This window comes from Lynx rufus, unplaced genomic scaffold, assembly GCF_022079265.1.
Source record: "Lynx rufus isolate CCGP_SWC_20201006 ecotype Redwood Valley unplaced genomic scaffold, mLynRuf1.p SCAF_14, whole genome shotgun sequence".
Lineage (NCBI taxonomy): Eukaryota > Metazoa > Chordata > Mammalia > Carnivora > Felidae > Lynx > Lynx rufus.
Genome location: NW_025814828.1, coordinates 26,596,455 through 26,609,289, shown reverse-complemented (window position 1 = coordinate 26,609,289; position 12,835 = coordinate 26,596,455). Strand labels below are relative to the sequence as shown.

Sequence of the window (12,835 nt, the reverse complement as noted above, 5' to 3'; positions counted from 1 at the left end):
ACTTAACACACACACAGGGGCCACCTGAAATACTCCCCAGCGAAGGTGGAGGCTGGCGGTTACCATCTTGCCGCCCTCCCGCCTCCTCCCTCCAGGTCACATGCGATCTCTTGGTTTTCAAGGCTGCCACCCGGGAGACACAGAGCTTGATCGTCCGGATTCAGTGGCCAGTAGGGCTTGTGTTCACAGGTTCGGTGGGATGGTGGCCAACAAAAAAATGTAAACGGCTCTCCCTCGGGGCTCAGAGCACAGGGAACCCACACCCCCTCTCACCTCCCAGCCTTGCCCTGAACAAAGTAGATCCGCAGGCTTGAAAAGCTGCTGGCTGAGATCTCCCCTTTGGCACACTGACGGGTCTTGGCTTGCCCTCACTCACTGGGTGCCACTAAGAACCAAGAAAGCTGCTTGGACAAACAAATGTTTGAGAGACCACCAAGAGCTAGGGCAGAGTTGAAAGAGAAGATTCGTCTACAAGGATTTTAAACCGGTCCAAGACTGGGAGAGGTGGCTGTTTTAGCCAGTGCATAGAAACCAACACAGACTGTCAAGGAAAACGAAAGGGGATATGTTGCAAATCAAAGAACGAAACGAAACCTCAGAAGAGATGTTAATGAAGTGGACATGAGTGATTTTACTGATAGAGTTCAAAACGATGGTCCTAGTGATGCTCATCACGGTCTCGGGAGCAATGCAGCTAAGGTGAAAACTTCACCAAAGACAGAGAAAATAGAAGACAGTACCCAGTTGAAACCGCAAAGCTGAAGAATACAATAATTGAGCTGAAAAATACTTGAGAGGGGTTCAGTAACAGATGACATATACTCAAAGAATGGATGAGCAGTCCCAGACAGGACAGTAGAATCCATCCATGAGAAGAGCAAAGACTGAAAATGGCCTAAGAGACTTCTAGAATACGATCAAGCTGACAAATATTCACATTAGAGGGGTCTCAGAGGAGCAGAGAGAGAGAGAAGGGGTCAAAAAACTTTCCTAATTTGAGCAAGGAAACAGACATCCAGATCCGGGAGCCCAGAGAGTTCCAAGTAAGAGGAATTAAGAGACACACACCCAGACACGTTATAATTAAATTGTCAGAAGAGGGGCGCCTGGGTGGCGCAGTCAGTTAAGCGTCCGACTTCAGCCAGGTCACGATCTCGCGGTCCGTGAGTTCGAGCCCCGCGTCAGGCTCTGGGCTCATGGCTCGGAGCCTGGAGCCTGTTTCCGATTCTGTGTCTCCCTCTCTCTCTGCCCCTCCCCCGTTCATGCTCTGTCTCTCTCTGTCCCAAAAATAAATAAACGTTAAATTGTCAGAAGATACAGACAAGGAGAGAATCTTAAGCAGCCAAGAAAATGTGTGAAGTACAAGGGAACCCATATAAGACCATCAGATTTGTCAGCACAAACTCTGCAGGTCAGAATGGAGTTCAATGATATATTCCAAGTGTTGAAAGACAAAAACCGCCATCCACAATACTCTATTCGGCAAAACTGTCCTGCAGAAGTAAAGCAAAGATAGAAGAGTTTTCCACACAAGCTGATGGAATTCACACCACTCGGCCGGTCTTACAAGAGAGGCCAAAGGGGCTTCTTTAAGCTCAAAGGGCACTAGTGACAGGAACATATATGAAAATATAAACCTTACTGGTAAAGGTAAATACATCATTACATTCAGAATAATGCTGTAATGGTGGTAGGTTAATGGCTTAGAAGTTTCATATGAACGTTAAAAGGCAAAAGTAGTAAAAATAACAATGATTCATTAACGGATGCACTAGGTAAAAAGATATAAATTGTGTCATCAAAAGTGTAAAATGTTGAGAGAGGAGTAAAAATGGAGAGTTTTTTTTTTTTTGTCTTTTTTTGTTTTTTTTTTTTTTGAGACAGAGACAGAGCATCAACAGGGAAGGGGAGGAGAGAGAGAGAGAGAGAGAGAGAGGGAGACACAGAATCCGAAGCAGGCCCCAGGCTCTAAGCTGTCAGCACAGAGCCTGACACGGGGCTTGAACTCACGAACCACTAGATCATGACCTGAGCCGAAGTCGGACGCTCATCCGACTGAGCCACCCAGGCGCCCCAAAAATGGAGAGTTTCAGAATGCATTCAAACTAAGTTGTTACCAACTTTAAACAGACTATGACACACAGATTTTATATAAGCCTCATGGTAACCACAACACAAAAACTTTTGATAGACACATAAAAGATAAATCAAGGCACATGACTACAGAAGATCAAGTCACAGAGGAAGAGAGCAAGAGAACAAAGGAAATACAAAATAGCCAGAAAACAATTTTGAAAGCAAGTGCATACCTACGAAAAATTATTTAAGTTTCTTTCTCTTGCGAGAGAGAATCCCAAGCAGCCTGTGCACTGCCAGCGCAGAGCCCGATGTGGAGCTCGGACCCATGAAGCCATGAGATCATGACCTAAGCTAAAGCCAAGAGTTGCAGGCTTGACTGAGCCACCCAGGTGCCCCTGAGATATCACTTTAAATGAAAACAGACTGAAACCTACAATCTAAAAAGCCCCACCCAGGACTCCAGTGTGCTAACTCACAGAAGACTGAAGAGGACCAGCACCTTGTGATTTCACTCAGATGTGGACTCTAAAAGACACAATAAATGAACAGTCAAGAGTCCGAGTCAGACCGATAAATACAGAGAACAAACTGATGGCTGCCAGAGGGGACAGCAGTAAAGGATGGGGCAAGATGGGTGAAGGTGAGTGGGAAATAACAGTCTTCCGGTTATGGGATGGTTAAGTCAAGGAATAAAAGGCACAGCCCAGGGAATGTAGTCAGTGATAGCATTGTATGGTGACAGAGGGGAGCTACACTTGTGAGCACAGCGTAAGGTATAGAGAAGTCCAGTGACTAACGTGACACTGCATATCAACTCTACCCGAAATTTTTAGGAACTCCCATCTACGTGCTGCCTATAAGAGACCCACTTCACATACAAGGACACATGCAGACTGAAAGTAAAGGGATGGAGAAGGATATGCCATGGAAATGAAACCAAAACAAAGCTGGGATGGCTTGACTTCCATCAGACACAATAGGCTTAAAAACAGAGACTGTCGTAAGAGACACACAAAAAAAGGCACTAGGTAATAAGGGGACAGTCCAGTAAGGATATGACATTTGTATGTATTTATGAACCCAACATAGAAGCACTAGAATATATACAGCAAATGTTAACAGACCTAAAGGGAGAAATCGACAGTAATACAGTAAGAGTAGGGGACGTTAATATTCCCCTCTTTATTAATGGATAAATCATACAGACAGAAAATCAGTAGGCAAACACAGGACTTAACTGATAACTTAGATACCCAGAAACAGAATATACATTCTAAAGCATAATTGGAACCATCTCCAGGATAGATCCTATGTTAGAGGCCACCAAACAAGTGTTAGTAAGTTGAGGAAGATTGAAATCAAGCATCTTTTCTGACCACAATGGTCTGAAACTAGAAATCAGTTACAAGAAGAAAACTAGACAATTCCCAAATAGGTGATTAAACAACGTGCTCCTCAACAACCAGTGGGTCAAAGAGAAATCAAAAGAGAAATTTAAAAAATACCTTGAGACAAATGAAAGTGGAAACAACGTACCAAAATTTATGGGACACAGCAAAAATAGTTCAAAGAGGGAGTTCACAGTGATAAATACTTACACCATGACACCAGAGAAGTCTCAAACAACCTAACTTTACAGTTCACGGAAGTAGAAAAAGAAGAACAAAGTCCAAAGTTAAGAGAAGGAAGGAAATAAAGATCAGAGTGGAAATAAAGGGAATAGCATCAAAAAAAGGCAAGATCAATGACACTAAGAGCTCAGTTTTTGAAAAGATAAAAATAGACAAACGTTTAGCTACACTCACCAAAAGAAAAGGAGTCAAAATTAGAAATCAAAGAGGAGATGTAATAGGTGATGGGGATTAAGGAGTTTACTTATTATGATGAGCATCACGGATGTATGGAATTGTTGAATCACTATATTGAACACCTGAAACTAACATAACACTGTATGTGTACTGGAATTTAAAATTAAAACAAGAAAAGGAGATAATAAAACGGATTGTCCTAAATACAAAGGATCGTAAGAGACGCTTAAAAACAATTATACACCCACTACCTCGACAACCTCGAAGAGATGGATGGATAAATTCCTAGAATACTGCAACCTACAAAGACTGGGTCATGAAGAAATACAAGATTTGGCAAGACCCGTTACTAATAAGGAGGTTGAATTGGTAATCACAAACCCTCCAACCGACAAAAGTCCAGGACCACATGGCTTCTCAGGTGAATTCTACCAAACATATAAAGAGTTCATATGTATCCTTTTCACACTTCCAAAAAATTGAAGAGGCGGGAACACTCCCAGGCTCATTTTACGAGGGTAGCATTACGTTGCTACCACAACCAGACAAGGACACCACAAAAGAAGAAAATGATAGGCCAATATCCACGATAAAGACAGATGCAAAAACCTCAGCAAATGGTAGCCAAACAAATTCAATATAATGCAAGGATCGTATACCACGATCCAGTGGGATTCATTCCAGGGATGCAAGAATGGTTCAACGTCTGCAAATCAATATGACACAACACAGCAATGCCACCGAGGATTAAAATCGGACAATCCTTTCAGTAGGGGAAGAAAAGGCATTTGACAAAATTCAATATCCATCCATGATAAAAAGTATCACCCAATGGGCATAGAGGGAATATACATCAGCATAATAGAGGCCATATGGAACAAGCCCACCGCCAACATCATGCTCCACAGTGAAAAACAAAGCTTTTCCTCCAGGACCGGGAACAACACAAGGGTGTCCACTCCCACTGCTTTGATGCAACATAGTATTGGAAGTCGTAGCCAGAACAATCACTGAAGAAAAACAAAAGCCAGCCATCCAAATCATAAAGGAAGGACAAAAATGACCCCAGTTTGCAGACAATGTGTTTTATATAGAGAAAAGCCTAAAGACTCCACCCACTAATTTTTAGCGGGACTAATTTTTAGCAGACACTCCACCCGCTAACTAATGATTAGTTAGCACTAATAACTGAATTCAGTAAAGTTGCAGGATACAAAATCAATATCCAGAAACCTGTTGTTTCTCTATGCTAATAACAAGCTATCAGAAAGAGAAATTAAGACAACAACCCCATTTACATCAAAAAGTAAATACATAAAACACGTGGGAATACATTTAATGAAGGTGCTGAAAGACCTGTACAGTGAAAGCTATCAACCATCGATGGAAGAATGGTGAAAGAAGATGCAAACAATGGAGAGCTATTTTATGCTCCTGGGTTAAAAGAATATTGTTAAAATATCCATCCTACATAAAGCATTTGAGTTAATGCAGTCCCTATCAAAATCCCAGTGGTATTTTTCACAGAAACAGAACAATCCTAAAGTAGGCATGGAACCACCAAAGACCCCCAATAGCCAAAGCAATCTTGACAAAGACCAAAGCTGGAGGCATGATGGTTCCTGATCTCAAACCATATTACCAAGCCATAATGGTCCAGACAATGTGGTATTGACATTTAAAATCAAAGATTTTAATCTTTGACGCAACAGAGTAGAAAGCCCAGAAATAGACCCATGCATATATACGCAATTTATCTATGACAAAGGAGCCAAGGATATACAATGGGGAAAAGAAAGTCTCTTCAGTGAATGGTGTTGGGAAAACTGGATATCCATAGGCAAAAGAATGAAGCTAGACTACTATCTTGTACCTTGCACAAAACCCAACTCAAAATGGGTTAAAGACTTGAACCTATGACCTGAAACAATACAAGTCTTAGGAGGTAAGCTCCTTGCCATCTGCCTCAGCAAGGACTTTTTAGATTTAGCACCACAAGCACAGTTAAGCAAAAGCAAACAAGTAGGACTACATTCAACTGAAAACCTTCTGCACGGCAGAAGACACCATCGACGAAAAAGGCAACCTATGGAATGGAAGAAGATATTTGCAAATCCTTTATCTGATAAGAGATTATCATCCAAAATACATGAACTCCTACAACTCAATAGAAAAAAAATCTGATTTTCAAAAAGGCAGGAGAGCTAAATAGACATTTTCCAATGTTTATGTCCAACAGGTACATGCTTCCCGCTCTCAAATAGATGGCCAAAAGGTACATGAAAAAGTGCCGAACATCACTCATGTCCAGGGAAATACAAGTCAAAATCATAATGAGATTTCACCTCACACCTGGTGGAATGGCTATTCTCAAAAAGACCAGAGATAACAAGTGTTGGTAAGGATGTGGAGCAAAGGGAATTCTTGGGCATTGTGGCAGGAATGCAAACTGGTGCAGCCACTATGGAAAACAGTATGGAGGTTCCTCAAAAATTACAAGTTCAGGTACTACATGATCCAGTAATTCCAGTTCTGGGTATTTATCTGAAGGAAGCATAATCACTATCTCAAAAAAATATCTGAACCACAGTGTTCACTGCAGCATCAGTTATAATAGCCAAGACATGGCATCAACCGTCATGTCCAATGACCGATAAAATGTAGTGTGTGTGTGTGTGTGTGTGTGTGTGTGTGTGTGTGTGTATTCAATGAAAATTAAACCATCAAAGCAAATAAAATCCTGCCATTTGTGACAACATGGATGGACCTTGCAGGCATGATGCTAACTACACTCAGTTAGAAAACGATAAATACATGATCTCACTTATATGTGAACTCTAAAGAAAAGGAAACTCATAGATACACAGAACCAGATGAGTGATGGCCATAGGCAGGGTTGGGAGAAATGAGTGAAGGTGGTCAAAAGGTAGAAACTTCTGTCAATAAGATAAGTTTTGGCGATGTACATACAGCATAGAGACAATTAACAATACTGTACTGTGCTGTATACTTGAAAGTGGCTAAGTGAGTAAATCTTAAGTACTTGTCACAAGAAAAGTGTAGGTATTTTGGCGACCAATGCTACAGTCATCAATTTGCAATATATACATATTTCAAATCATTATGTTGTACACCTAAAAAAATAAATTGAAACGAATATTGGCTCTGAATGTCACTACCTTTCACTGTATCATTCACAGTGTGGAATGGCCCCCTTCCATACTGACCAGCTAATCATTGGCATCATCATTAGATACTAGAATATATTTAAAAACCTGTACAAAGCAATTGTATTCAAAATTAAAACCAGGTACCCTAAAGCCTAATTTAAAAAGCCATTGGAGAAAGGCAGTAAAGAGAGAAGTAATAAGGTAATCATACATCGAGTTGGAAACTGGTTCAAGATATAACGTGATTTACATTAGTAATCTAAAGAAAAATAATGATGGGGGTAGTTGTTTGTATACAGCCCCCCTTTTAAGAGAAAATCTAGCACATTGTTCCTATTTGATACAGAGAAAGCAGTTGGCTTAGGTATCATCAAAATCACAGATAAAAGGATTTGCAGATCTTTTCAGCATAGGCTACATAGGTTCTGGCTGGTCCCTTTTTTTTTTTAATGTTTAATTTTGAGAGCGCACAAGCAGGGGAGGGACAGGGAAAGAGGGAGACAGAATCTGAAGCAGGCTCCACACATTAGCACAGAGCCCGGCATGGGGCTTAAACCCACAAACTGAGATCATGACCTGAGCCCAAGTCAGGGATGCTCAAATGACTGAACCGCCCTGGCCGAAGTCACTTTTTACCAAGTAGAACCATGATCGTTTCAGTCGAGCAAAGGGAATTGGGTCACATGGGCTATCACGCCTTCAAGTAAAGCCTAAAACCATGGTGAGTGTCAGAATTTAAAGAATATTTTGTCCATAGCAAACCAACTTTACCCTGTCTTACTTTGGTGCGTTCATTTTTTTTGTAAATGTATCAGTCATTTTGTTGGACCACCTTCAGACAGGCTATGGAGGCTATAGTTAATAATTCAGAAAGGATTTTGTTTTACATGTTTGTGGGAGTCAGAGTGGAGTAGAATCTACTTGAACCATTGTTAAAGCACTTTCGTTAACTAAGTATGGAATCCACTGACCATTAACAATATGCCGTTTGAGCAGGCAGTGAAACAGTGTAATAGGAATAAGGGCTGGCCAAATTCCTAGGGTATACAGTTGGGACTTAATATTTTCTTGTTCAATAACTGGCTTTGGGGGGGGGTGTGGGGTAAGGGAGAACCTGTGGTCACTGGTGTTATTTAACACATTTCTGGGTTGCCTGTGATAGCTACACATGAGTATGTGATTAGAAGATGTATAAATATTAGTAGCTTTCTGGTTTGATGTCTTACAATGGTATGTAACAGTCACCTACTGCCGTGTGAGAAAATAATTACAAAACTCTCAGGTTACATATTTCTCGTTCATGCACCTCTTGGTTGGCTGGAGTTCTGCTGCAGCTCGTCTAGGCTTGACTCCAAGTTGTAGGGTGGATTCAGGTCTGTCCCACCTCCCTCTCCTCCTTCCTGGATGAGTAGGCTCTCTGGGCCATGCGCTCCTTACAGGACATCGGCACAAGAGGACAAGCCCAACAACCCAAGGACGTTACAGAACTCTCCTTCTATCTGCCAACGTTCCATTGGCCAAAGAAGGTCACGTGACCAAGTCCAAATTCCTGGGGCAGGGAAGCATGCCCCCCCCCCCCCCAGTACTCAGTCACTCCCTTCTGTCTACACTGACCTTCTTGCTGTTTGAGCAAGCCAGTCACACTCCCCTCTGAAAGTCTTTGTGTTTGCTTTCCTCTCTTGTATATCCATGGGTCATGCCCTCACGTGCTTACAGTTTTTGCCCGACTGCACCTCATCAACGAAGGCTTCCAAGATTCCCCTTTCTGAAGGTTCCCCACTCATCCTCTCTCGTGAAGGTTCCTCACCATGTGACATACCTAACTTACTTGTTTAGACTGTGTACCTCCATATGAATGGGAGTTCCATGGATACAGGGCTTTTTTGTTGTTGACTGCTATCTCCCCAACAGGCACAACAGCACCTGACATAGAGTTGGCTCTTGATAAATGTTAGTATAAATAAACTAATCTCGCCGTGTGGTCATTTGTATGGCTATTTTTTTAGACATTTAAAATCTGGCTCAATATCAAAGAATCCAGTGGTGTTGCTCAAATTTCAGGTGTCATTTAGCAGTTTTCACTTTTCAGTATAATTGACGCAGAAAATAGGAGCCGTCAAGCATGTTTCAGCGTCGATTCAGCTCTACTCATGCACACACGTGAGAACTCTGATTTTGATTCTTTTTTTTTTTTTCAATTTTTTTTTCAACGTTTTATTTGTTTTTGGGACAGAGAGAGACAGAGCACGAACGGGGGAGGGGCAGAGAGAGAGGGAGACACAGAATCGGAAACAGGCTGCAGGCTCTGAGCCATCAGCCCAGAGCCCGACGCGGGGCTCGAACTCGCGGACCGCGAGATCGTGACCTGGCTGAAGTCGGACGCTTAACCGACTGCGCCACCCAGGCGCCCCTGATTTTGATTCTTAAAAGGAGTAGTTAAGCCCAGAGGACTTTTTACTTACTGAGGAAGTCTTGAGCAACGAAGAAAACAAGATGATACTTTATTCGTATATGTACTGTGCAGGATGCACGAGGCACTTGAAAAATATTTGAAGGGATACCTTCATCACTGTCCTGAAAGTTTTCCATTAAAGCAAGCCAATTTTAGATTTGTACTTGGACACTCGGATTTGAAACTTACAGATAATAGTTCATCTGTAAAGATGAACCTGGTCGACATCATTAGGTTTATGCTTTAAACTTTGATCCCTGAAATAACTGAGGCAGAGGAATGCCTACCCCATCCCCGAACTGTATTTGAATCTTACCACACTACTATTCAGTTCCTGGAGCTCCAGGGTAATGTAATTCACCTGTCAGGCTGGTCATGCTTGCCTCTGTTGGTTCTGATTTATTCTGTAAGGCGTATTATCGCTAAAGCAGACTGCCATTCAAAATGCCTCATGTTCCACAACTTGGCAAAATTTGCATCAGTAATGGGATGAAGACGTGTATTCACCTCTGCAGTTGTCAGGATTCTGTTCCTGCTGGCAATGTTTCATTCATTCCACCCTCACCACATAATGGTAGTTTGAACTCTCAGGAAAAAAGAAATTAAAGGCGCTCTATTTCATTGTTTTCATTGCTAAACACATAAATAGAAGGAAGGTGTGTGTGTGTGTGTGTGTGTGTGTGTGTGTGTGTGTGCAGATTGGTAGGTAGCTACTGTAACTTCTTCTTCTATCTTGTGATCTTAATTTTCACCACTTATTTCTTGTCCTTAGTATCTGAAAGAGGTTTTCTATGGTATATTACCATGGGACTCACAGAAATAGAGGCTCTTTGTCTGTCCTGTGCCCCTAAGCTCTCCACTCTGATGTTGACGTACAGCCTTACATCCACTGGGATAGGACTCCCTTTGCGGTGAACATTGGGCCAAGGATTGTTTGAGCTTACACTTAAAAAAAAAAAAAAAACAAGGTGAAAACTTAGTAATGAATGCAGGATTATAATCGTAAATGAAGATCCCAGTGGCATAGACAAAAGGAGATAACAAGCATGTTTACGTCACTAAATCGCCGGCTGTCCAGTCATTTCCAAGTCCGATGTGAACCTGAGGTTGTCCTTAAGCATCTTCATTACTGTTGATCTGGAAGCAAGGTCTTGTTTTAGATGCAAGTGACACTGTCCTGAACGAATAGAGCTTGAACTTAAGAACATCAGAAACTTAGTTTGCAGAGACTTTGAGAGTTGCAAGTAATTTTGTTCTCAGTGAAGAAATCTCTCCCTTGCTGCAAATGTCTGAGGTGCGTTCCTGTCAACCCATGAACCATCATCAGTAGAGACATACAGATGGACATCATCTTCAAGAGGACTCCCTGTCTGAGACGAGGACCGTCCATCCCTAATTCCTTTTTCTTCCAAAACATCCTTCTCCCCTCCCGTCAACAGATTCTTAAAAATGAAAAAAAAAAAAAAAAACAACACAATTTCCCCTTTAGAAGCCTCCAAAAACACGATGATGATAAAGTAGGCCCGTGTAACAAAGAGGAAAGGAACATTACTCCCCAGTATCCTCCGTATCCACCGTCCTTAGAATCGTAATATTTCACTCCCTACATAGGTCACGTGCAACTTTTATTTCTCCCTATTTCATTGGACTTTAAAAGTACTTGAGTTTTATTTGTTACCTTTGGTTAAATGTCAAAGGAAAGAGTGGAGAGAACACCTCTGTCTCCGCTTCTTCCTTTCCTTCCTAAAGTGCATGCAGAATGTCACGTTCTCAGTTCCTTTCGTTGAACAGGCACACTGCAAGGGTCGAATAATTTTTTCATTACAAAGGAAAACATTTCACCTTTATTAACGGGGCCTAAGAAACTTAGGTCGATTTTATCTTGGCTTCTAAACAGGTAAACCATTTCCTTCTCCCAAGACCAGAATATAGATCCCTGCATGGAGTTCTTCCCTTGAAGAAGTCATTCCCCAATTATTCAGCTTGAGGGGTTATTTTTATTGATGTTATTTATGAGCGAATGGAAATGATTCCAAAATGACTTTTTAAACATTTTTAAAATTTTTTAAAAAATGTTTTTATTTATTTTTGGAAGAGAGACAGAGCGCAAGCGGGGGAGGGGCAGAGAGGGAGGGAGACACAGCATCCGATGCAGGCTCTGGGCTATCAGCGTAGAGCCCAATGCGGGGCTCGAACCCACAAACCGGAAGATCACGACCTGAGTCAAAGTGGGACGCTTAACCGACGGAGCCATCCAGGCACCCCTTATTTTGTATTTTATAGTGATCTCTGCACCCCATCTGGGGTTCAAACTCATGACCCCAAGATCAAGAGTCACATGCTCTACCGACTGAGCCACCGAGGCGCCCCGACTTTTTAAGTGGGACCGCGGGCTTTTTCTCAAAATGTCTGTTTTCCGTAAGCGTAACTGGCCATTATTTGTGCTTGCTTTCGTTAAGGCGAGGAAGACCTGCTCAGTCCTCCCCAGGACACAAGCACAGGGTTAGAGGAAGTGATGGAACAGCTCAACAACTCCTTCCCTAGTTCCAGAGGTAAGGCCCACGACGTGCAAGTAACTCACACCTACTGGAATTAGGCCCCTCATTTCTGTACCCTAGCCCGCGTATTTCCCGTGTTTAAGGAGGCACTTGCTGACAGAGTGCCATTCTGGGGTCATTGTGCGAAGAGAATATTGTTGAGTGTCGAGTTCTGGTTTGGATGACTGAACTGACTGGTTTTGGATGCTGGTTGAATTCAAACACCTGTATAATAGCGTTATCTCTAGAAATAAGACTATCAACTCACACGTTATTTTACTTGCTTTGCGCATCAGTCTGAAGCGTTAATTATGAGATAAGATAGCTTATTCTTAAGAGCAACGATGATGTGACTTTTACAAAGAAATTCACGCCCCGATGGCACCTTTGCCGGGGACACACAGTCGATACGCGCGATAACGGTGAAATCCAGAACGTGCTTAGTATATGGTTGGGGGGCGGGGGGGGGGGGACTCTGACTTCCAATCTGATGCCCTTTATATTTAAAAATTGTATCTTACCCCATTTGTTAAATACAGGTACAGTGAACTCTTTGTATGCTACTTTGTTGTTGACTTCACTTTCCTAGGTGGAATACCATCTCTGTAAAGAAAGATGTTAATTCTATTAATGCCTCTATTTCTCACCGTCACTTTGACCTTGCGTATTTTGCCCCTCCTATAAAAGCAGCATTTTACCCCCCCGCCAGATTTTCCCACTAGCCTGTAGGAGCTTCAGATGTCTTCCTAGCATTTGGGAGTGTTTGTTTTACTTTATTGCTGTGACATA

General features: G+C 42.1%; 1 protein-coding gene across 6 annotated transcripts in view; it reads left to right on the top strand.

Annotated features, from left to right (window-relative positions):
• The window catches only part of DMD (dystrophin), a 1,630,689-nt gene that overhangs the window by 1,602,898 nt on the left and 14,956 nt on the right, over positions 1-12,835 (top strand). For all 6 annotated transcript variants that reach the window (XM_047076051.1, XM_047076054.1, XM_047076053.1 and 3 more), the window contains one exon: positions 11,969-12,061. In XM_047076051.1, the coding sequence (XP_046932007.1) occupies positions 11,969-12,061 (93 nt within the window). The remainder of the gene's footprint in view (positions 1-11,968; positions 12,062-12,835) is intronic.